Genomic DNA, 25,725 nt, shown 5'->3' with positions numbered 1-25,725 from the left:
CATAGTGGGGATCACAGAAACGTGGTGGGACTCTTCGCATGACTGGGCGGTGAGTGTCAAGGGCTATAGGCTATACAGGAGGGACAGGATAGGAAGGAAAGGTGGAGGAGTAGCACTCTACATCAAGGAGGAATATACTTCCTCGTCAATAAGCAAGGGGGTGGGGGTGGGCACTCTGAGGTGCTCTGGGTTAGAGTAAAAGGCAGTCCAGGGGATAGAGACTTAACGGTGGGAGTCTACTATAGACCTCCCAACCAGGGAGAAGAGCTCGACCAGGAATTCTTAGGTCAGCTCACAGAGGCAGTGAGGGCTAAGGATGTGGTCATCATGGGGGACCTGAACTTCCCAGACATCTGCTGGGAAGAGCAGTCAGCCAAGTCTGACCGCTCACGTCAGTTCTTAGCCAGAGTGCAGGACCTCCATCTAACCCAGGAGGTGCACAGCCCCACCAGGGGAGACGCCTTGTTGGACCTGGTGCTGGCCACGGGTGACGACCTGGTGAGGGGGCTGCGGGTGATGGGCCACCTGGGAGACAGTGATCATCGCTTGCTGGAATTCACCATCCAGTGTAAGGTGGCAAAGGGCTGCAGCAAGGCAACAGCCCTAGACTTTAGGAGGGCTGACTTCAACAAGCTAAGGAGGATCGTTGGGGAAGCGCTGAGGACCCAGAGGGGAAGGGAGCCAGATGTCCAAGGTGAGTGGTTGCTCCTTAAGGAGACGATCCTCCATGCCCAAAGGGAGGTAATCCCAACAAGGGTCAAAGGGAGCAGGAGGGCACATAAACCCCCATGGCTCACTAGGAGCATCCGGGAATGTCTCCTTGCTAAAAGGGAGGCATACACCCAATGGAGGGATGGGGTCATCACCAAGAAGGACTATGTTACAGTCGCCCGAGGATGTAGCGGGGCAGTCAGGAAGGCCAAGGCAGAGATGGAGATAGGACTAGCTTCCCAGATTAAGGACAATAAGAAGTCCTTCTTCAAATACATAGGGGGTAAAAAGAGGGTCCCGGGTAATGTGGGGCCCCTGCAGGACACGATGGGCAACTTAGTCGTCATGCCAGATGACAAAGCTAACATATTTAACGATTTCTTTGCCTCTGTCTTCCTAAGTAGGGACCAGTTCAGCCACCTCCCTGCTGGACCCCCCTCGGGCCCCGGGAGAGACATGCCTGAGCCAGGGGTTAGCGAGGAGTTAGTTAGGGTACTTCTGGAGAGGCTGGACGTGTTCAAGTCCGCTGGTCCGGACGATCTTCACCCTAGGGTTCTACAGGAACTGGCCGAGGTCATTGCGGGACCCCTGGCGCGGCTCTATGTGCACTCGTGGTGCTCTGGTGAGGTGCCGGAGGACTGGAAGAGGGCCAATGTGGTCCCTATCTTCAAAAAGGGAAAAAAAGAGGACCCAGGAAATTACAGGCCAGTTAGTCTTACCTCAATCCCGGGTAAGCTCTTTGAAAAAATTATCCTGGCACACATCCAGGAGGGCCTTGCAGGGGAATGCATGCTCAGGGGCAACCAACATGGGTTCATCAGTGGCAGGTCTTGTCAGACCAACCTGGTGGCCTTTTACGATCAGGTCACCAAATCATTAGACGCAGGGGTTGCTGTGGATGTAGTCTTTCTGGACTTCCGGAAGGCTTTCGACACTGTCTCTCACCCTGTCCTCATCAAAAAGCTGGGAGACTGTGGTGTCGATGCCCACACGGTCAAATGGGTCGCTAACTGGTTGGAGGGCCGCACCCAGAGGGTGGTAGTGGATGGGTTCTTCTCGACCTGGAAGGACGTGGGCAGTGGGGTTCCGCAGGGCTCGGTCCTTGGGCCCGCACTGTTCAACATCTTCATCAGTGACTTGGATGAGGGGGTAGAAAGCACCCTGTTCAAGTTTGCTGATGACACTAAGTTGTGGGGGGATGTGGGTGCACTAGAAGGGTGCTATAGGCTACAAGCTGACCTTGACAGGTTGCAACGGTGGGCGGATGAGAATAGGATGGGGTTTAACACTGATAAGTGCAAGGTGTTGCACATGGGGAGGAAGAACCGGCACCAAACTTACAGGTTGGGGAACTCCCCTCTTGCCAGCACGGAGACGGAAAAGGATCTTGGAGTCGTCATTGACTCCACGATGAACATGGGCCGGCAGTGTGGGGAGGCAGTCAAGAAGGCCAACCGTACCCTGTCATGCATCCACAGATGCATCTCGAGCAGGTCCAGGGAGGTGATCCTCCCCCTCTATGCGGCGCTGGTCAGGCCGCAGCTGGAGTACTGTGTCCAGTTCTGGGCGCCACACTTCAAGAGGGACGTGGACGATATGGAAAGAGTCCAGAAGAGGGCCACTCGTATGATCAGGGGTCAGCAGGGCAGGCCTTATGAGGAGAGGCTACGGGACCTGAACCTGTTTAGCTTCCACAAGAGAAAGTTAAGGGGGGACCTTGTGGCCTGCTACAAACTGGTCAGGGGGGATCAGCAGGTATTGGGGGAGTCCCTGTTCCCCCGTGTGCCGCCAGGAGTGACCAGGAATAACGGTCACAAGCTGGCGGAGGGTAGATTTAGATTAGATATTAGGAGGCGCTACTTCACAGTCAGGGCGGCTAGGGCCTGGAACCGGCTTCCAGGGGAAGTGGTGCAGGCTCCTAGCCTGGGGATTTTTAAAAGGAAGTTAGATGAGCACCTTGCCAGGGTCATCTGACCCCGGTGCTATTTCCTGCCAAGGCAGGGGGTCGGACTAGATGATCTACCTAGGTCCCTTCCAACTCTAGCTACTATGAAACTATGAAACAAGCTAATAGGTATGTTCACGCAGTACTACCAACTAACTTTTCCCCAGCTGCTCAAATTCAACTGAGTTTCCATGGGATATATTCTGAAATGTGTAACAGTATGTCATGTTTGAAGATACTGATACTGCTAGACACCACGAGTTTGTGGTCTAAGCTTTCCCTTCAATTGAGCGGGCGGGGGGGGGGTTGCGGGGGGGGTTAACCTTCCTGCATCACCATCCCCTGTTTGTATGGAACAAAGGATTCTTTGGTCCATGACTGAGGCACCTGGGCATTAGTGCAATACAACAGTGCAATGCACTGATAGTCTTGAGCCCCCAGCTTGGTGCTTTAAAGGCCAGACCAACCTTCAATCCAAGCCCAAGAATGTCCACCCAAAGATATTAAACCCTTTGTACACAATATAATAAAAACCTGTCTTATTTGCCTACTCCTCAAAAGGAATCAATCCAGAGAATACTCTTTTTTTTTAAATCCCCATACACAGATAAAACTATTAAGTACTGACAGCATTGTATGGGCAATATCAGGATCTTCAAACTTCAGCTGAAGAAGTTTGAGGAGAAAATTATTATTAAAAGTAAGATTATGTGTCAATAGATCATAAAATTAGAAAGTTGAAAAAAATCACAATTAGAAGAATCCTTACAAAATTACAAAACACTACAGGGGCCCTGTTCCCTTTGTGTATACGGTCTACGGATTTAGAGTTTTTAACTGAAAATACATTTAAAAAATATTATTTATTACAGGCTATGTTGGTGAATATACTGTAATATGGTTTTGTGCCCATCAGTTCATAAAGGGAAATGGGTCAGTATAAACCCAAAACATAGCTAGACATCTGTGTATGGTGGTGATGTCTCACAGATGGCCATACAGTTAGGATTCCAGGAAAAGAATAGAGAACCTGAGTTTACATAGTTAATTCCAAGAAGCTCAGAATTTTTAGGAACACAGAAAATGCATCTCTTCAAGGCAGGCTTCTATGAACGTAGAGAGACACAGAACAGGGATTAAAGGGGAGTCAAAGATACAGAAATAAACTCTTAATATGCAAGGTCATTGCCATCAACCTTTTACCTTTGAACCTGTGACAAGTAATCCATACTAACAATACTCTACCTATTCAATATCTAGGTAAGGAAAGTAAATAATTTCTTGCTCTGTTTTTAATCCGTTTTAACACTGAATAAATAAACAGTTTGAAATGGAATTATAATTGGGGTTAGAATTATAAAATCAATGACGGGCAGGAAAGAATTCTGATTATTTAGGGAAGAAAGCTCCCTCTCCAGAGAGAGGGGAAATGCACCAAACTGCCGGTGCAGAGGTCAAAATAAAAGGTATTTGGAAGAGGCTATAATCCTTTCTTTACAACAAAAGTGACAAACCAAAGAAAGAGAAGTCTATGCTAGCAGAAAAGTATGGTTACCATATTTCCAGCTGCAAAAAAGAGGACACCTGTCACGGGATGGGAGTGCGGGGGGTGGGGGGTAGACAGGGGGAATATGATGGGGAGGCAACGGTGCCCTGCCCCTGCCCATTCTGTTGCTCCTCACTAAAAAGCCACATCCCCCCAGCCCTGCCTGTGCCCCTCACTCCTAAACAGCAGTACCCTGCCCCCCACCCCTTGCTGGTGCCCCTCACTCCTTGGTGCAGCCAATGCCCGGTACACCCAACCCACAGTCACCCATCCCATCTCCAGTGCCCCTCACTCCTGATCTGCAGTCCCCTGCCACTGCCCCATACTCCCAACCTGCAGCCCCCTCCCTGCCCTGCCCCTCAGCCCTGCTGGTGTCCTGCACTATGGACCCACAGCCTCTACCCCCCAGTCCTGCTGGTGCCCCACACTCCTGACCCACAGACCCCTAGCTCCCCCCCCAGCCCTGCTGCTTATTCTCTCTCTCCGCCTCACTGGCTTGCCTGAGCCCATGCTGAGATCACATGACCCCCAACAGCCAATCACACTGCCCGCTGCTCCCAGCCCGAAGCAGCCAGTCTGGGATGGCAGAAAATCTGGACATTTCCTCTTTTTTTTAAAAACCCATCCAGACACAGCACAGGGATCCAAAAAAAGAGGACATGTCTGAGGAAACCCAGACATACGGTAACCCTAACAAAATGAGCTCTAAGAACTTGTGATGCAGGGGCATAATGACAAGACACTTAAAGAATGTAGTAAAAAGCAAATGTTTTCATTATGCAGAATTTGACTAGACTAGGGAATTTAAATCCACAAAAAAATCACAGGGCCAGAGAGCTCAATAATCACAACATTTGCAGCCATACTTACTAGTTCTAAGATGTTACTAGTGGAGAGAGAGGTTTGACTGAAAGGCTAAGGACAAAAGTTACATATAATCCGATTTACATTATCAGAAACTGGTTTAAACCTGTAACAGAACAGAAGTTCAGTGCGCCTAAAGTTTCAAAATGGCTGAAACTGGTTTAAGATGCACGTGGTTCTGAAACTGGTTTAAGATGCACGTGGTTGAATGTAGTATCAAACTTAACTGATTTGGGTCAAACAGTTTATAAAACTTCTGTCCAAGACCACTTCCTGGTTAACGTAAATCACAATCCCCCAACATCCCAGCATGTTTCACAGCCCTGGGCTGGGCTTTGCTGTGCTGTCTACTCCAGAGAGCAGGGTTGATCCCACACCTCTGGAGCAGTGAGGGCTGGCTGACAAGGGGTGGGGGGCAAGCCGGGCTGGGGATGCACCCCAGTCTGCAGGGGGGACTGCCTTCCCCTCACCCCTGGTTAATCCTGGCTGGGGTCTGGGACCTGGGAAGGGAGTTAAACACTCCTACCCCTGCTCAAGCTTACTGCTGGCTGTGACTGTGAACTACAAATCCCAGAGGCATCTGGCACCAGGAAAAGGAAGTGATGATCAACCTTAGAGGCCTGCTGCTGTGATTTTGGATTGCAAATCCCAGAGACCTCAGGGGCAGCAGGAAGAGGAAGCTAACACAAAACCGATATTGGCTACATGCCAAAGAGCTGTGCTCTATCACCCCCCAGCTTCTGGCCTGAGCCACTGCAGGCATGTGGCTGCATTTCCTGAACCAAAGGTAAATGTCTTTCACTTCTGTTTCAATTTAATCTGTGCATTTTAGACTTATCTGCAAAGACTGAAATCAGCTTTGGGCTTTTTGACTGTCCTTAGCCAAAGTCTGGATCTGTATTCAGATGTGAAGTTTTTCCTATCTTAGGGGAAGAGATTTCAGATGTAGAGAACCATCTTGAGAACACACCAGATTACAGGATATAGTTGGTCTCCATTTTTGAGGCAGAAAACAATAAACCTCCAGAGAGGCGGCAGGATTTTCTCTCATTAAACTGAAGCAGGGTATCTCAAACTATGGAACCAAGAATTAGTTAATGGTGGGCATGTCTAGATGAGATGCTAAATGTGCATTTGCTTGTCACAGTGAAAGCCATGCTAATGTGCAATGGTATTAGTCTACTGCTCATTAGCGTCACTTAAAAGGCATGCACTGGTGGTACTGGGCAGTAGTGCCAGTTACTGAACGTTGATTTTGTACCTGGTAATACAGGTATTAAACGTAATGCTCAGTAACTACAGTACATTAATGAATGTATAGCTGTGTCCTGTGAGTGTGTGAAAAGCTGCCTAATCACATGGTGTGGGCTTCTCTATTTCTGGTAGCAAAGCTGCACTAAACTAAGCTACAATTAGAAAAGTATTTCATGTAGTATCACATTTCCAATGAAACTGTTGCTGTAGCTGCTACAGAGATGTTATTTAATTAACAGTGGGAGGGAAGGGAGTCTCTTGAACCAAGTGTTTTATTTTGTTCACAATCTATGTGCAAAGATTTAGTACATAGTAGAAAATGATTGAAAACCCAATACGGAGCACTGCACACCTGGAAAGGTACATTAGAATGTTACCATTCTCTGAGCACCAAGTGTACACTGTTGCTGGACTTGGGTTAGCTGACTGGATAGATCAAGGGTCTACTGCAACATGAAAGCACTCCTATTAAAAGTTCTTAATTTCTAAATGCTACTTTTTATGATTCTACTGATTAGAAAGTATTTTACATCTTAGACTTATTTAGATCTAAAATGACATTTTCTGTTTTGAAAAAGAAAAGGAATTGAATGTAGCATTCACGAAACTCGCAATACTGACAAACCCTGAGAACAAAGTCATATTCTCAGACAGAAGGTGAGTACTGGCACTGCAAGATTCTACACAGTCCTTCTAGCAGTTCATGCCATGCTGTACACCTGGTTTGGAGCAGAAAGTTTATAAGATGCAATTCCTACCTGACTATTTATACCTTTCTAGCAAGTCAATACCAATTTTGTTGGAGCGATATGGACACCTGCCTACTAAGAAATTAACTGAGACCACTGAACAGTATTCAAACAGCATGAGCTGGATTCTGATCGATGACCTAGATATAGAGAGAGGGGTAGTTAGCCATCCTAGTCTGAAGTCAGGCAGAAAGCAGGGTAGATTTGTAACTTTTTAACTAATTAATCAGAGATATATGTTCCTCAGTTTCCCATTCAAGTTGGTTCCTTTTCAAATTAGGCACCAAAATATTTTTTTTAAAAACCAAACTTGAATAGGAACCTGTAGAACCAAAAATCATCCACAAACTGGATTGTGTCATGTATGGTGTAGGTACTACAGATTCTTACCCCATTACCTAGATTAGTTTTGATGACCCTTTGTTCCTCTGGGTTTATTGCTTTCTTTTTTGCGTCTCCCAGCACTGCCACTCCTTTTGTATTTAAATAGCTGTCTCCATTTTATACACTGCTCTATTTATATCCTTTCACAGTATCTGACGAAGTGAGCTTGGGCTCATGAAAGCTTATTCTACATAATGTCTAATTTAATTTATAAAATGCAAATCTACAGTGCATTCTGCTAAAAAAAAATCAAAAGCATTTTATTCTACCACCTAAATTTTTCTCCCTCCTCTGCCTGTCACAAATACTAAAAGCAAGCAATGAACTTTCAGGTGTTACCCTATTTTTTTAAGGCTAAGATATAATTTGCATTTGGGTTATATGACAACAAACTTGAACTAACCATTCATTTTATTCCCTTTGTTTTACTAAATCCCTCGGTTTATGATATCCACTAAACAGAACTCTATGTACACACCATTAGGAAGGTGGAATTGTTGCCTTTTGCTTTTGTAACTCTCTCTGTTCATTACCGTTGTAAAATTAGATGTATGATCTTAGAATCATAAACATCACAGAAAAGTAGAGCTAGAACACCTCCGGAGGTCATCAAGTCCAGCTGCTGCTCAAGGCAGGATCATCCCTGTCTAAACCACTTGTTTGTGTAACTTGCTATTAAAGTTTCCAAGATGGTGACTCTGTGGTCTCTCTGGTGATCTTTTCCAATGTTTAAATACCCTCAGTGAGAACGGTTTTCCTAATTTTGAACCTAAATTTCCCTTGATACAATCTGAGCCCCTTCTTCCTTGTCCTGTCCCCTGTGGTCACAAAAAATATTCTATCCTCATCTTCCATATAACTATCCTTAAGGTCTTAGAAAACATATCAAATCACCCCTCAGCCATATTTTCTCCAGACTAAAAAGTCCCATTTCTTCCAGCCATTTCTTGTAAATCTTGCTTCTAAACCTCAAATATATTTTTGTTGCTTTCTCTGGAGAATTCTCCACAAAAGAGATCTTGTTATTTTCTAATAAATAAAAGAGATTTTAATTCTGAAAGGGATGATGGCAGGATGGTGAGGGAGGCTAGATAAGGAGCTGCAGAGACAAGATCTACTGAGATGTTAGCAATGTTTCTTATTCCAACCATAAGCACTACAAATTCTATGGAACTGTAAATGTCCATTCTTAATGGAATTCACCATGGACCTGATCCAAAGTTCACTGACACCAATCATCATCCCCTCCACTGACCTCACTAGGCTTTGGATCAGGTGTTATGTACTGTAACGTAATATGATTTGACATCTAGAATGCCCTTATTGGTTTGCCAGGCACCAGCTGTAGTACAACCTGTCTGTGTTTGTCCTGAAGCATTCATAAAGCCTAGATTTTCCACCACACTGTTGTCCTGATGTTCTTGTTTTTGCCTTAAAATATCACTAGGTATGATCTGATACAAGCAGTAATATTACATTGATGCCATGGGTAGAAGATGAACTGCAAAAAATAGTAGCAGAAAATTCCATGTAAATCTAGCTTTGGTTGAATTTTCTGTTCAACTCAAACTTGCATCACTCCTTGCAAAATGGGGGGGGCAGGGGGAAATCAGTCAACATGCTCATAGACACCTCAATGACTTAGAAGATTGAGCCCTCCAAAAGTCAACAGGGCTTAAATGTCTAGGTTTTTATACCCAGGGCCACCACAATTAGGGCACCAACCATGTATGAGGAAAGAAAAGCTTATATATGAAAAAGGTCTTCAAGTAAGGTTTTTGAGAGTGGAAGCTCAGAGCCAGAAAAGTCTGTACCACAACAATTTCCACCAATGGGAAAGAAGATAGAATATAGGCAGGAGAGTTTACTGTGCAGTAGACTAATTAGCTGTGCAGCAAACATCTGGGCATCTGCACGTGCACCCTTATTAGGCTGGAGTAAATTAATTTACTCAGCAGCAGCACATGTGTAGTCACTGCCCTGGCTGTCTGGAGGCAGGAGAGTGCTTCAGTGTGGGGGCTGCCTCCTGCCACACCGAAGCACGCTTGCACCTCAGCCAGACCCTCCACAGCACACATTGAGCTGAAGGGAGCAGCCCCAGACTGGCAGGCTGACTCCTTGGGCCCCCTGCTAGCCAGGGTTGCTCCAACCACAGCTTCAATCAGGGCTGGCTCAACATACTACTCCAGAGTTTATTGTTCCTGAGCACACATTCAAACCTTGTGCCTAGAAGCAATTAACTATGGAGCAATAAATTCTGGCATGTTTATTGGCTCCGCATTAATTGCATGTGTAGGCGTACCCTATGTTTACTAGCCTTAATAGAGCACACACCAGTCTCTCAATCTCCTCATCTCAGACTACCTTGCCAAAGTAGGTAAGCAGTATCCTTAATTTACAGAGTAAACAGAAACATGGAACGTATAGGTCTTGAACTCAAGTCCACTGAATCACCATCCAGTAAAACATGCTGCTTGTGATCTAAGGAAAAATTAATGTTACCTTTTACAGTTAAAAAATAGTGCAATTTGGTTTTGATTAATCCCAAGAGACAACCTTCATTTGAATCTGAGAGAAAAAACTTCGGTGGGGCTAAAAAGAGAATTGTTCTGCAATACAACCAATTACTGTTAGGCACATGGGATATTAGCTTTAAACAGACCAACTTATTAAAAACAGTTGATGATTTAAAAGCAATGAAAAAACAAGAGACTAAATTCTTATATCTGTATGAAGGAGTCCAAGAGGAATTATCTAATGATTTTCACTGCATATTTTATAAGACGCCACATTTTTTATTCATGGATAAAGCAAATATAACAATTAGAAATAATTACCGTTTCAGCACAGAGTGTTATCTAATAGGTTAAAACATACACACAATTCTTCATTTAAATGCTGTTCCTTCACCGTTCTTCCTTATTTAGATCTTTTCCACTTAGCCTAGCTGCTGCTAAGATACTGTAGAATGTCTGTACAAGCAGACAAGCAGACACTTACAACATACCAGGGGCTCTCGTCTTTGATATCTTATTTTCTTCCCCTCCTTTCATTTTTCACTCATGTTCCTTTTCAATTTCCTCTTGAGCATGGCTTGTCAGATAAACCTAGCATAACTTTAAGGAAACTTTTGCCTTTCATCTTTTTCCACCCTGTTTCCTTGTCATTCCAAAACCATTATGTTCAGTGAAAACCTGTTTTAAATCTAAACTTGCTCTTACAAATGTGATACCAATCAGTTTACCATGGCCTAAAACTACAGTATTTATGTCTCTACCAAAATCTTCCAGTATAATTTTAACGCTACATACCAGCACCATACTGCCTAGGTTATCCTTTCTTCTGGACCGTGTACCCCTTTCCATGTAAATTACACCTACAGTTCACATTCACATTAAATACCTGTACCCCATACCAAGGAAAATATGATGCCATTCAACTAGAGAGTATTCTTTGGTACAGTATGCAATTGCCAACACATCCCTCTCAAAAATCAAGCATGTTACCACAGAAACTAGGATACGCCTTTTCAGTTTCACAAAATTACAACATTATTAAACCCACTTCCTGCAAGATTTCCTCTTAATCACCTAAATTCCACCCTACTTCTTTCACCAACCTAGAATTTCATTCTGGAGCCTACACAGGATTTAAAACCAAAGAGAGAAACTGTCCATGTCATATGGGTCTTTATTAACTATGTTGGTTTCAGAGTTATGGAAACTCCTTCCTTCTCCACCACATCTGTTTGGCATCTGATAACCAGGTAAAAGAACTGCAACAACTAAACTGAGGGAATAGTCCAGGAAAGCATTTTGTTGTGTTTCAAAGACTTTTAGCAGCTCATTAAAAGAGCATAAAGAGAAGAGGCCTTTTCCCTCATCCTCCTCTTCAGTTAGGTCACCTTTCTTCTCCACTATTTCACGTTTTTAAAAACTTGTACATTACAATCCAAACAAGATGAGAGCCATTCACATGTCCTCTGGATTCATTTGGTCTGCTGAGAAACATGGTCTGCAATGCTTATAATGAATTCCCTCAGTCTTCAGTGTAGGCAACAGATTACCTGCTACCTCAGTGTAACTCTTGAACACATGCCCAGCAAATTTCTGTACCAGACACTAGGGCTGTGTGAAATTTTGCTGACTGTTTCATTTTGATGCTGTTCCAACTCATTTCAAGCTTGAAACACTGAAATCAAAATGAAATGAAGGACTTTGAAACAGCCTCGAAACAAAACAAGGGCAGTCACAATGTTTTGAAAGTTTCAAAACATTTCAAGTTTTGAAGCTGAAGCTGAAGCTAGGCTTGCCTGCAGGGAAACGGAAAGTAAGGAGAGGGAAGGGGAAGAGGGGAGAACGACTGCTCTCATACTGACTGTGTAGCTGGCCAGTAACTGATCCTTCCCTGAGGTCCCTTCCAATCCCAGTGCTCTGGGGGAGGGATGGACAAACAGCATAAAATGCAGCATTGTTTGAACTGGTCTGCTTTCTGCTTTGGGGTCTGACAGTTACTGAGATATCTTCCAGCAGCTCAGGAGCATTAGACAACAAAGCTACTACTTGGATTCCACAGTACCTTTTAATTCCTTCTAGACCCTTTTATTTTATTATTATATTCATTGATTTACTCTTTTCAAACTGAGACGCAGCCTCTTTCCTACAACTAGCAGGCATGAGGCTTCCAGAAGCAGCAAGGAGAGGGGAGTAATGCCAGTGCCACTGCCTGTGCCTGAGTCTACATCCCCTCCAAGAGTACCAGCCATAATGCCCCCCACCACCACGACAACAAGCAGCAGCAGCAGCAGCACCAGCATGACAGTCTCCTCCACCCCCATTTCACTTCCCATGCTGAGCCTTCTAGTGCCAGAGGAAGAGCTGGAGCTGATGCTGGATCTGGATCTGAGTGCCCTAGCAAGGGAAATTCTGGGGAAGGAGTGGGAATCCTCTGAGTTTGTGCTCCATACCCCTCAAAGTGTCCCCTAAAGTCAGGTCTCCTTCCCTAGAAGGCACTTCAGAAGAGGCTAAGGTAGAGACTGCAGAGGCAAGTGGCTCAGCTGCGTCCTGTCCTCATGTTGCTTTTTCTCTGCCTGCTGAGGAGGGGAAAATGCAGCATCCACACATGCACCCGCACCCCAGAAATGAGCCAGTAGTGTGGTCTGGGTTCATTTTGAGCTGGCAGATGATCCCACATACACTATATGCCTGCACTACCAAGCCAAAACCAGCTGGGACAAGTGAGCAAAACACACGAGCACCACAGAGATGCTGATGCATGATCTTGGTTGCTGTGTGGGACTCATCCATCACCTCGGCTTGAAGGAGAGCCCAGTGATGTCCTGGTGTGACCAGTCAGGACATCACTGGGCTCTCCTTCAAGCCGAGGTGATGGATGAGTCCCACACAGCAACCAAGATCATGGGGGCCATGGACTGTTTGATGCAGGAGTAGCTCATTGGGCAGGGCGAGCTCACCTGCGGGCTCATGGTCACTGACAATGGGGCAAATATGGTCAAGGCAGTCCATGATGCCAACTTTGCTGGCATCCACTGTGTGGCACACAAGTTGCACCTTATTTCAAGGACGCCTTGGAAGGGGACAGGGTTGCCAGTGATGGTGCCAACTCCACCAGCAAGCTCATTTCAAAATGCAGGAAGGTGGCAAGCTACTTCTACCAGAGCATCAAGGAGAGCAAGATGCTGCAGAACAGACAAGCACAGCTGAACATCCCACAGTATAAAATCATGCAGGATATGGAGACTCGGTGGAACTCTACATACCTGATGCTTGAGAGGCTGGTGGAGCAACAGAAGGCCATCCATGAGATGGCCTTGCTCAGGGAGTTTGTCAGAATTCCACAATGTCTATATTGAGTCCATGAGTTTCTGTACCTAGGAGGTTGATGAAATGGAATTCAATTTTCAACTGTGAAAAGTGGTTTGTAAATTCCCTTTGAGGATCAGTCCTGAGAGATTGGAGACAGGTAGTGTTCTTGTCTTTGATAGATTTTTGGTGTGCACTCATTCTAGTGTGCAGTTGTTGCTTGTTCCTACATGTTTTCCATCGGGATACTGGGTGCCCTGATGGAGATCTGTATTGTATTGTGCAGCTATCTCTATACTGGAGATATTGTTGGCAGGTTTTGCATGTCTTGTTATGGCATAGTCTGGATACATTCGGTGTGTTTTAGGCAGTAGGAAGTTGGCTTCTGGTGATGAGGTTAGCGAGGTTCAGTGCTTGTTTGAATTTACAAACCGCTTTTCATAGACTAGCCTATGAACTGCACTTCATCAACCTCCTAGGTACAGAAACTCATGGATTCAATATAGACTTCAGAATTCTGACACACTACAACCTGCCAAACATCTGACTCCCCATGTACCCCTCCACTTTTACCTGTGCTGCTACATTCCCCTTTCCCTCCCCACCCCATCCTGTCCCTCACTCTCTGAGGCCTCCGTTTCCATTTTCACTGACTGGCTTTCCTGCCTGCATTGCATGCCAACCTCTGGCTTCTTTACTATTCCTTCCATCCAGGAACAGCACACGCAAACACCAACTACAAGTACTTCCTCAGTCTGAGGAAGGGTTTTTCAACCCAAAAGCTTTCTACAATGTATTTCTGTAGCTATTCATTTGGTCTGGTAAAAGATACCAGATTAGATTGGCACAAAGGAAAGGATCTTGTCTGCCAGTGCCATGTCCTTAAACCAACTCCCATAGCACTTGATCAGAAGGATGCAGGGCCCTGGGCACATGTAAGTCCCAGGGCTGTGGCTAGCAGGGAGAGTTCTCTGGCAGCTATTGGGGAAGGAGCTCCTGCAGGAGAGGAAAGAAAGACTCTGTAACAGTTTGGCTGCCTGAGATGCTGCTGACGCTACTGTGCTGCTCACTAAGTTATTTTATTACCTGTTATCATTTAAAGTGGTGGACCAGCCTGAAACTGTAGGGGAGGAGGAGACCTTATTGGTCACACTACCATGTTGTGTAGAGGCCCCAGCACCAGTGAGGGCATGCCTTAACACACACACACAGTGTCACCCATGTCATGAGTTTTGCTTGTCAGCAGCCTGAGGTGCAGTTTCACAAAAAACCCTGCATTTATCTCCTTGAAAGCTGGCAGGCTTCATGACCTCAGAAGGGGCTACCATCCCTGTAAGTTTCATCCAAATCAGGCAAGAAATGACAAAGGTATAGGCAGTTTCATGCTTCCCCATTATAGCATATGGGTGAAACTTTGAAACACCATCGAAACACTTTTGACGAAATGCAATGGAACTGTGATTTTGAAATGAAATGAAACAACAGAATGAAACACTGTCCCATCAAAATGTCAAAATGGAAACTGAAATGAAATGGTGCTGTTTTGCACAGCCCTACCAGATACTACATTCCATTAGGTCATTATCATGCTTACTCCACCAGTGCTGATTTAGTATCAGCCAAAATATAGTCAATATTAGATGGGACCTCTCAAAAACTAATCTGTAACTATTTAAGGTGATGTTCCTACTTGTTAACAGACAGACCTTATGCAGAGAGGGAGCTAACACACACATCATGTATGGTGGCAGGATAACAGGAAAACCACTACAGTAGGAAGAAGAGAGTACCAGGATTCTTGCACAGTGACACGAGTAGTTCTTGAAGTATACACAAAAGGATCACATGAAACTGGTAGGAAGCTTAGAAAGGATTGTTCATGCCCCCCAGTGTCCTAATCTTCATCAGGTTATCAAGAGTGATCTTTTAGATTTATAGGGACAACAGATTCCCATAAGTCTACCCGATGGATAAGTGTACCTGATTGCTATCAGAATATTGCCACTGTACCACCTGAGGGCAAGAATTCTACATGTCAAATTATTCTGTACTTCCACGTACATGTACATAAAATGATGTAATTAATGTTTCTGAGTAAAAAAAACCCAGCATCATTCTGATATTTACTCAGACAAAATAATGTCTGATTTTTATGAAAACTGTTGGACGAAAAAAAGGCAGAAAGGCAATTGGCCCCAAATGCATCAGGAATAAGCTAGTTAGTAGCCCTCCAAAGCAGTGGTCCACTGTATCTGAGTTTCTATTTGCTTCAGAGGGGCTGGGAACCTAACAGCCAGCTGCTTGAAAGGGGTGAATGGGTGGAGACTTCTGGCCAAGTCATAAGCTGGCCAGGTCATAAACTCCAGCCCGCGTTGGCAAAAGGTTGCTGACTCCTGTTCCAAAATAAGGTTAACTGACTGAAGAGTGACAACCTCAAAAAGTAAAAGCCCCCAATAAATGTTAAATAAAACTATAAGCTGTCACAGAAGATCAAAGACAACTGTATATCAGGTGTAAATTCAGAGCATGATGTAAATTCAAGTCGATATCTGGGGACTAACCTAATGGCTTACAAAAGTAATCTCTTGTCAATACCACAAGCTTTACAAGACCAGGGAGTGGAAGGGAACCATAGTTAATGCCTTTGTTCGTTAAGTTAAATGAACCTTACTTGATAAGTTTATAGTTACAGTCCTAAAAGATTTTTCGCCAGTGTGTATTTTCAGAGACAGCATGTGAAAGTAAAGACTTTGTACACCCATAAGTAGTCATCTGAAAGCTTATACATAACAATATCAGTGACAGACAAGTTAGGCCTTTGTAAAAGAGCCATTTAAAATAGTGTGCTTGCTTTTCTAGCTGTATAAAATACGAAGAACTCTAAATATGTGTTAAGAAGCCACTAAGGTTGTTAAAGGCAGCCACTCTTGTACTCTGCGATAACTGAATACAGCTTAATGCGGGCTTGATCCAAATCCAACTAAAGTTAACGGAAAGACCCCCTTTTGATTTTGATCAATTTTAGATCTGGTTCTACATGACTGCCAAGAAACACACCAGAAAGCAGTGACACCTAATGGCAAATATATCTTCGGAGGATAATGAAAGTGATCATCTGTGGCATAGAAAACTATTCCTCTTTAGGAGTAGTGTTATAAGGACCTGAAAGAGTAGTTTTAAGCTCTCTGAACAATACAATGTGGTATATAGGAGATGAAGTACATAGCAAGCACTATATGTGAACAGCTCTCACCCAGCCAGTAAACATGTTTTACACAGCCTCACATCTTCAACTATATGCATTGTTATAAAATGCCACCAGCGCATTTTTGTGCACGGGAGAATTAAGAAATGAATGTTTACTTTCATCAACTGAAATATGGATTTGTTTCCTCTTACTTCCTTGTTTATTTCCTGGAATGTTATAAATATGATGATTTTCATACATAAAGTTTCAATACAATAATAACTAGAGTTGCTGATATACACCTAGTGGCTTTATCAATCACAAAAGCAGATATAGCACATACTTAATTGCATGCAATATAAGTGCAAATATATGGAAATAGGAAGCACTAAAAAAGTATTAAGGCTTCTAAGCAGAATGCTCAGGCCTATGATAATATACTGTAGCAGTGAGAAATATGATTAAATATAATGAAAGATGAAAAAACAACTACAATCTTTAGCTGTAAGAGTATATGCACAAACATCAAAGGCTGCAAACAGTATCTCTAACTAAATGTACATCACAATAACATGACATCTCATAATCCTGACACAGGGATATGTGTTTTCAATATAGAGGTCTCACTCCTCCTCACAATGCCTTACATATACTTGAGGGATGTCAAAAGAGTTTAGTAGAAAGTTCAAACAAAACTAGATCCTGTTTTTATTTCAGGGATATCAACTGTCCCTATAACATCTATACTGTTATAGTTACAAGAGGCCTCAGCCAGAGCACTAGGACTTTTTCTGACTCCTAATATATCATAGTCATTGCCCCAAAGAGCTTACAGTTCCAGTGGTGTGATGCACTGCTCACTTCTAAAATTAATCTTATTGTTCCACCCAACAAAATAAAAGGGGGTGGGGGGGCTGTTTGGTTTGTTTAAAATAGAAAAGGTTAAGAAAAACATAACACTATTAGGCATTATTGGATAAGGAGATTGCTACAACATCAGACAACTTTGCTTTAATTTATATAGTGTATCTCATTCATTAAACTATAGTTGCTGCTACCTTACACTATTAACACAATTGGTGTAAAACTACAAAAATAATCTTTTTACTATAATATGCTTTCAGCTGGCCTGGAGAACTTTGCTTTGTCTGAGTCAGTAGTTTTGGAGTTTTTTGTATGTTTCTACTTGCAGAATTTATACTCGCACACAGCTATGCACGTACGCCAAGATGAAAGAATGAGCTAATATTACAAAATATAAGAACATGAGACCCTCAACAGTAGCTGATATGAAGCACTCACAAATTGTGCAGTTGACTAGAAATGCCACCTAATCCCTGCTTAATTAAAGCAATGTTCTCAACTCCTGTTGTGTTTAGGGAGTAAAAAGTGGGGGACAACTGATGTATGAAGAAAATAGCAGGCAGCGTGGATAATCTCAAAGACTTTGGAGCTTTCGAGCTACATAAATCAGAGCGACTTTTTGAATAGCCTCATAAAACACAATATCATTGCCATTCCACTCACGGCTTTCAGATTCTTCCTACAGCATACAGATCATTAGGAAACTTCTAAGCAATCAAGTAATGTGAGTCTGATGAAATTACTCAATCAATGCATGGGCTCAGAGAAGCAGCATAATACAGAATTGCATAGTTTTGACATGTTAACCCCCCCCTTCTTTCTTTACATAGGGGTAAGGAAAATTACAGTGGAGGTGATTCATTTCAACATTTTCACAAGCGTGCTTAATGTAGTCTTTCTGAACTGCCAGTTCCTATTTATAATACTCAAGCCAGCAGAAACATATTAACTATAGGCAGCACTATCAATATTCAGAGGAACAGATTTGGGATAATACATATATTGAGTTGCCCTAAAATAATCAGAACATGCAGCTAGAGGAATTAAAAGGGTATCAGTTTGGAAGACAAAAATCTGTATCCATTTAAATACAAACCTTTCCCTTCTACACACAAAGCATTAATCGCAGCTTACTAATTCTAGGTAGTCATTCTTGTTGTGGTAGTCTAATAACCCGTCGGATAAGATACTTAAACATTCAGAAATACAACCTTTTTATGGTAAATGATATGCAATCAAGTGAGTTAGTATATAGTAAGGAGTAAGTGCTATCATAAAAGGGATGTGTGGAAAGGATTAGTATGTTAGGCTAATTCCATTTCTTTCGAAGACTCTCTTGAGCTTCCTTCCTCATCCTCTTTCATACATGGGCTTACAGGATCTACCACCAACATATTTTCCACTTGAACACACGTTAATATTGTAGAATTATAAAAACACCCTCTTCTTATTTAGCTCATTGCCAAAGGGCATCAGTACTACCTCCTCTATTACTTTTCCACTGAATCTGAACATTTCCTTTCCTCTGGCTTAAAAAAATCTCAGATAGAAGCATTAAAGCAAGTTGTTCATAGATTTTTCCCTCATTCCTTTTTTTTTAAATATTGGAACTAAAAACCCTGCCACCTCAACCTAACTAATGTTGTTTTTCATCATTCTTGTTTATGTCCATTATATGTAACTTTATTCAGTACACATGGGAAAATAAAAGAAGGGTTTCAGAACACCTAGAATATAAAACATGAGGCACCTTTGGATATTATTAAGCTTTTGGTTTTCCCCTTGGAGTTGTGTACGTTTGTCATTAGCTCCCTCGCTTACCTATTGACACAATTAACATTAAACCATTTCTAATTTCAGGGCATTTATTTTCCATGTATTAATTATAAAAGATGAGGGACTCTGTAGAACAACTATCAATTTGCCTGTTTCATGGTAACATAAAGTAGTCTATGAAAAGAGCTAATCCCCTTGTCAAATGTATTAATTGTCTTTCAAGTTAAATTAATTGTGAGAGAAGCAACCACTTCAGTATTCCCCCCCCCCCACACCTTCAAGGTGGATTTACTATGTTGATGCATCTACCAGTGGAAGCAAGAAGGAAGCAGTAAATATCAGTGTAGTATTTGCCAGATATAAATGAGTCAAACAACAAACAAAAAAGAATTGGTGAGCAGAGAGATGATATATTTTTCTCTCGTGATCCTAACCCGAAGACCTACAGTGCTGTTCATATAATAAAAACGGATTGGCCAGCGTGTTTGCTTTTCCTCACAATCAACTCAGCAGTTAGATCGCTGCAACGCTACAGACCTTATCCCAAACCCTGAGGTCTCAGCAGTGAGCTGAAAGCCCTTAAAACAAAGCACAAATCTTCTCCTGGTACCACTTTCATAGTTTGCAAACTGCAAGGAAATTAATACGTCATGATCTCTTGAAAAGGAAGGGCTCCCCTCGCACCATGACACCTGAAGCAGGAGGTAGGGGTAGCTAGTTGGCTTGACCCCTATAAAGTTCTGTACCCGGGGGAAGGCCCAGCCCATGGGCTCCTGGGGATCTGAAGGAGAGGCTGGATGGCTGCCCACATTTCAATGTCAGGTTAACCCTGTAAAATGCTGGGATTTCTAAATCCAGCTCTCATCTCCCCTTTCAGAGGAACGTACTATCGATATAAATGATAGGCACAGGCGGACATGTTTACCGTGACAAGCTCTGCGGGCCAGAGAAAGCCCCCTGGATCCCAGGGACCAGGCGCTGGCAGCAAAGGGGGGGCAAAGGTGCCCCCTCCGGCAGGGCGCCCACCTGAGGGGCAGCTCTCTCCCCTCTCCAGCCCCGGGGAGGGGGGCTTTTGTCATGGGCTGGCCCATCTCGCAGGCAGGCGCCCACATTTCCAAGCTCCCGTTCCGCCTGCGTGTTTTGCTTGCAGATTACTAAGCAGCAGTGGGTGAAAGAGTCCCTGTCTCCCCGCACAGCCCCGCCGGGGAAGGGAGGGGAAAGCCGCTGCCTCGGGGCTGGCAAGAGGCGCCCCTTCTGGGGAAAAGGTGGGGGTCATGTCTCCTGGGGGGTGTCACCTGCCCCCCCCCCGACATGTGGGTCACGGCTGGAGCTTGCTGCGGGAAGCGCCGTGAATAATAAGCAGCCCCGCCACACGCGCGGGCGCCCTCTCCCTGTGGCCCCCGCGGGGCCCGGCGCGCGCCGGGGACGCTCGTCGCCCCCCCCCCCCCCCGCACTCCCCCCTCGGCACCTTTACGCGGGGACGGGGGGGCAGGAGGGGGAAAGCCTCGCGCGGGGGGTGGGGGGCAGAGGGATGCCTGCCCTGCTGCTGCTTCCTCCCGCAGGCTGGGGTAGGGGAGGGCGGCCAGCGCCGGGGTCAGGGGGCACCGTCCCCCCCAATCCCGGGGCAAGGGTCTGGCTCCTGCTGCCAAACCACCTGTTCCGTGGAGGGGTGCGCGTGTGTATGTGTGTGTGGAGCAGAATGAGCCTGACTGGGGGGGGCTGATCCGGGGTGTGTGTGTGTAACTGGATGAGCCTGGTCCGGGTGTGCGTGTTCATGCGTGTGCGCGCAGGGGGCTGCTCACGCGGGGGCTGCCCCGGGTTTCCCCTCTCGGGCGGGGGGCGAGGCCCGACCGTGCCCCCCCCGGTGCAGGAGCAAACCGACAGCACCAAAACCGCGCAGACAAGCCGGAAGCCCCGAGCGAGCCCCGGCCCCGCCGCAGCAGCCGCGCGCCGAGGAGGCAGGGGCCAAGCCGGCGCCGAGCGGCAATGGCCGAGCGCGAGAGACCGAGACGCGGGGCTGGCGGGGCAGGAGGAGAGCCGGAAAAGTGTCCGGCGGCGGCGGCCCACGCAGCACCCCCTTACCGATGTGAATGATCGAGTCTGCAATCGCGGCTCTCCAGGTTCGCGCCCAGCAGACGGACACCACCAGGAGCAGGGAGAAAACTTCCATCTCCCCCGAGCGAGGCGGCGGGCAGGAGCCGTGCGGGGGCCACAAGAGTGCTTTAAATCCCGGGGGCCTGCGGGCGGCAGGCGGGCAGAGAGCCGCGGGGCTGGGGCGCCTCTCTCCTCGGCCGAAGCCCCGCGTCACTTCGGGGCGCTCCCTGGCATCGCCGCGAGTCCGGCCAGCTAATCCATCCAGCCCGTGCGCAGGTCCTCACGCCATCCCCATCCTTCCCGGCTCCGCTCAGTCCCGGCTGCGCACAGCAACTTGCAGCCCCCGGCCCTCCCCCTGCCCCAGCCCGCTTGGCCGGAGAGCCCCAAAGCCCAGCGCCAAACTCGCCTTCAGCCGGGCAGGGGGGCGAACAAAGCGGCGAGCCCCTTTCCAGCGGCCAGATTCCTGCGGGAGGGAGGAAAGCGGGGGTGGGGGAGGAAAGCCCCGCTGAGGCCAAAAAATAAAGTGAACTTCAAGGTAATGCAGATAGTAATGCAGAGGTTTGAAGCTGCTTCCAAATCGCGGCCCCCCGGCTGGAGGAGAGATCCGCAAATCAAGCCCAACGCGCTGTCTCTGTCGCGCAAGGTAGTGGTTGGACAGGGCAGGAGCAGGAGCCGCGGCTGGAGGCAGGGAGAGGATGGGCTGCAGGATGCTTGTGGAGCTCGCTTTGCTGGTGGGATGCAGCGAGAGCTGGCAGCTCCGGCACCAGCCAGCACGTTGCCTAGAAATGGATCACCTAGGAGAAGGAGAGAGAGCGAGAGATAAGTGCTATCAGCCAGAGAGAGGGAGAAGCAGAGGGAGAGAGAGACAGAGCTCCTCTCTAATAACCACCTCCTCCCCCTATCTGCAATACAAGGGAGAAACAAAATAGAGCTCTCATCTCCCTTGAAATCTTCAGCTGGGACTGAGCAAGAGACACAGGCAGGAGTACATGCAGCCTAAAAATACATTCAGGGGAGGGAGAGACTTTTTTTTCCCCCTGGGAATCTAATGCTGTGTTTTACCCACCGAAAAAAAAAAATCCACCCCCAGTTATTTAACCTTGTAATTCCACAGCACATATCAAGTTCAAAGCTATACATGGGCACTTCTGCTTTGCCAGTGCGAAAACTGAGTCAAAACCACGGTTTGAAGGGTGAATATATATTAAAATCAGGGACATTTGGTCTCAAAGGCAAAAAAAAAACAAAAAAAAGACATGACCTAAAAGCTATTAATATGATTTTAATTATCTGGCGTTTTTGATAGAACACTCACAATTACTTTAAAGAGTTTTTTTTTCCTAGGGTGCTATTTGCAGAGCACTTTCTTTCTTGGAGTCTCATTATGCCATTAACTGCTTAAAACACTATAGACTGTGTGTGTGGACAAGGTGTGTGTACCCATTTCACAGATAGCAATGGCATCCAGAGGTCAGATCTCCTTTTAGAGTAGATACTTCCCACTTCCAGGTTTTTTACACCTGGATTAGAAAACATCTCTGATCCAGCAAGTACAACTACTGCTCACACCTGATAGAACTCAATCCTGTTATGTAAGCTTGACTCCCACATACAGCACACTCTATGCACTCCCCTGCTGTGTCATTCCTAGAGTTCTCCTTAGAGACTTAGCACAAATTGTTGTTTTTTTGTGCAGGAGTTATATTAAGGTCACTAAATTTATTGCATGTTCCACCTGTTCAATTCCCCAATGGGAAATTGCTATTGGTTTAAATCATGGGCTCACCTAACTGGCACCCCATATACTAAAATCCAAGGATTTAGATCAGACAGAAAAAATAAGTTCTTGAAGCAATAAACAAAGTGCCATTGAAAAATCTATAGAGTGAGATAATATTGTATAAACAACAACAATTTAAACCTTACTTGAGTCTGCACTGGCAGGTAAACAATTCCACAAAGGTGATGATGCTCCAAAGGCTTTGAACCAGGCCCAAAGCCCACTGAAATTAGTGATAGGCTTCCTAATGACTTGAAAGGGCGTGGGGTAAGGCCCTTGGAGCAGGACAACAAATCAGTTCAAGGTTTGGAATTCAAGAAAGCACAGTACTTAGGAAGAAAAGAAAAACACATTCCGCAAAGGGAAGCAAGATATGCGATGCAAAGGGTACCACACATGCAATGATAGTTTGGTGTTTTATTGTGTTGCACTCTGATATAGCACCGCTTACATAGACCAGCTTGACCTGCAAATACCTGTAAACAGAAAAAAAAATGGCTTTCTACTGTAGATAGCAGTTCAAATACAGTAGGAGTGAATGTTATAGGTGTTAATTTTACTAGGAATAAATTCTGCTTTATCTAACAAACATTAGGAGCTCCGTTAGTCATGATTGCTTCTCCAGAAAAGAACGGAGTTTACAAGAAATGCTAATTTGCTTCTTTGGGGGTGGAGAGGGGGGCACATTGCTCCATAATGTACAGTACACAGTAGCCAGAGTAAGAACATCTTTGGAAAGTACAATAACTTTTAAATCTTTATTTATACTAAGATCACTAGGATTTCCTATCTTTATCTAAAGCCAGCTGTCTTTCCTGATTGTTTAAAGCATTCAGTAAATCTACCCTGGATTAGCCACACTAAGGGGAATTGTAATTTAAGATTGTGGTCATGCTTAATGAAAAAGAGGCAAAGCTCAAAGATCAAAAATGACTCTCATATAGTTCATGTTCAACAGTAGATTTAAGGCAGTATAGGGCAAAGAAACTGAAATTTAAGAGAAAGGAGTCTGAGGTTAGATTTAAAAGTCAATTTTAACAAACTTGTTTTAGAAAATAAATTATTGTTGAATTGCAATGATTCTGTTTAGAAACACTAAAATAAAGTTTAGGAAGTACTGGCATAGACCAGTCAGCAGTGCTTTAAATCTTCCTGCCTAGCTCAAGGGTCCAAGCAGCGCAACAGAGTTTATATGCTGGCAGTGACCAGCTACTCTAATTTTCCCAACTATTGCAGCTGCTGGTAAAAAGCATTGTTTGTTTGTTTTTGTAGACACAGCACCAGAAGCAGGCTCTCTCATAAAATGTTACCAGCACATGCCTTTCTCCTCCTCTACATAAGGTTTTGAGTGTTCCTTTCTTATTTCTTTTAATCTTTTGAGTGTGAGAAGGATAGATTTTTAAAAACTTCTCCGAGCTTCTTGTTCCTACCTGGAACCCTGCTGAAATCCAGTGGAGAGCCACAGAAGCGTGACCATGAACACCAGGTTACAAAATCAGGGTCTTGTCCCACACATTTATTTCATCCTGAACACCTACAGTTTTTGAAGTTAAACTTAACATAGAAATAAAACAAATCACAATTTTCTGTGGGCTCATATGCTGGGAGGCAAGTAGAATACCAGAGCATTACTATGCAGTTCAGAACTTTCACTGTAAACCTTAACATTTCCATAAATGAGGATGAGTTTAAATATAGGCCAATTCTGCAGTAGAATCAGATATTTTATATTTCATAATGTTCAACATTAAAGAATGGCACAGAACCGGAACACAGAATTTATCCATATTAGATCAGTCTATTTTCCCATCTGCTCCAACATCCTGCCTCTGATGGTAGCCAATACCTAATGATCTGAAGAAGGCAAATATAGTGTGTCTAGCCAACTATACAGTGTTGTACTGAGGGGCATGAAGAGTCAGTGGGGAGAAATCTCTTTCTGATCCCAACAACCCAGGAGCCCATGTCCTGAAGTTTGATATTCAGTTAGTCTTTTTATCTTAACTTAGACAGTTACAAATCTTGTTAGTGGTCGCAAAGCTATCCTTTAAAAGAAAAAATCCAAAAGATGGCATTTAACTCAATGACCTTCTGTAGCAGTGAATTCCAACATTAAGCAATTGGTTGTGAAATATAGGATCTCTTATTTGGTGGAAAAATGTATTCCTTTCCCTTTCAAAGAATGGCCCAGTATTATTACATTATGGGGCAAGATTTCAAAGAGTGCATCACTCCTTCAAGATGAAAGGTATCCATCACAAATGGGTAACATTGATACCTAAATTGTTATTGATGCCACCTGAACATAGGTAACTGGTGGGAGGGGCATGCGGGGGCACGTGCCCCCACAACAGGGCTGTGCCCACAGCTGCTTACTAGCCCTGTTCCCGCTGCTGCCACCAGCTGCTGCGGGTGCACCCCCAGACTCAAGAGGCACCAGCACCCATGCATCTGAATATAGGAGAATTGCCAGAAGGGCCCACCTACTATTCCTAAAATAGGCTTCTATTTCTGGATTTCTAGAAAATATATATTTTCTAAGATATGCATACTAGAATCTCACCACTGCAAGTCCTATACTTTCAATTCTGTGGGGAAAAATGTGCATGTTATGCACAGCAAAAATTTCAAAGCTTTTATTATTTCAAATACATTGTTACAAGGTTTACTTAAGAGCTTATGTCTCATCCTTTACTCTCATTCCATGGAACTCAGGAACTGGTTATTATGAAGTAAAGTCAACCCTTAA

The 25,725-nt window shown here is 44.6% G+C and overlaps 1 protein-coding gene across 3 annotated transcripts in view; it reads right to left on the bottom strand.

The window, feature by feature from the left end:
- Nucleotides 1–22,098, bottom strand: part of GRID2 (glutamate ionotropic receptor delta type subunit 2) — a 1,419,908-nt gene extending 1,397,810 nt beyond the window's left edge. For 2 of the 3 annotated variants that reach the window (XM_090037079.1, XM_090037077.1), the window contains exon 1: nucleotides 21,185–22,097. In XM_090037079.1, coding sequence (XP_089893205.1) covers nucleotides 21,185–21,272 — 88 coding nt within the window. In that variant the 5' untranslated portion in view covers nucleotides 21,273–22,097. Of the gene's footprint in view, nucleotides 1–21,184 lie in introns of all 3 variants that reach the window. The other variant, XM_090037080.1, reaches the window with a different exon arrangement.
- Nucleotides 22,099–25,725: the final 3,627 nt, after the last annotated feature.

Source organism: Crocodylus siamensis, chromosome 2 (assembly GCF_052110815.1).
Source record: "Crocodylus siamensis isolate JL-2025a chromosome 2, ASM5211081v1, whole genome shotgun sequence".
NCBI lineage: Eukaryota > Metazoa > Chordata > Crocodylia > Crocodylidae > Crocodylus > Crocodylus siamensis.
The sequence above is the reverse complement of the archived record's forward strand: the minus strand, read 5'-3'. Positions and strand labels throughout refer to the sequence as shown.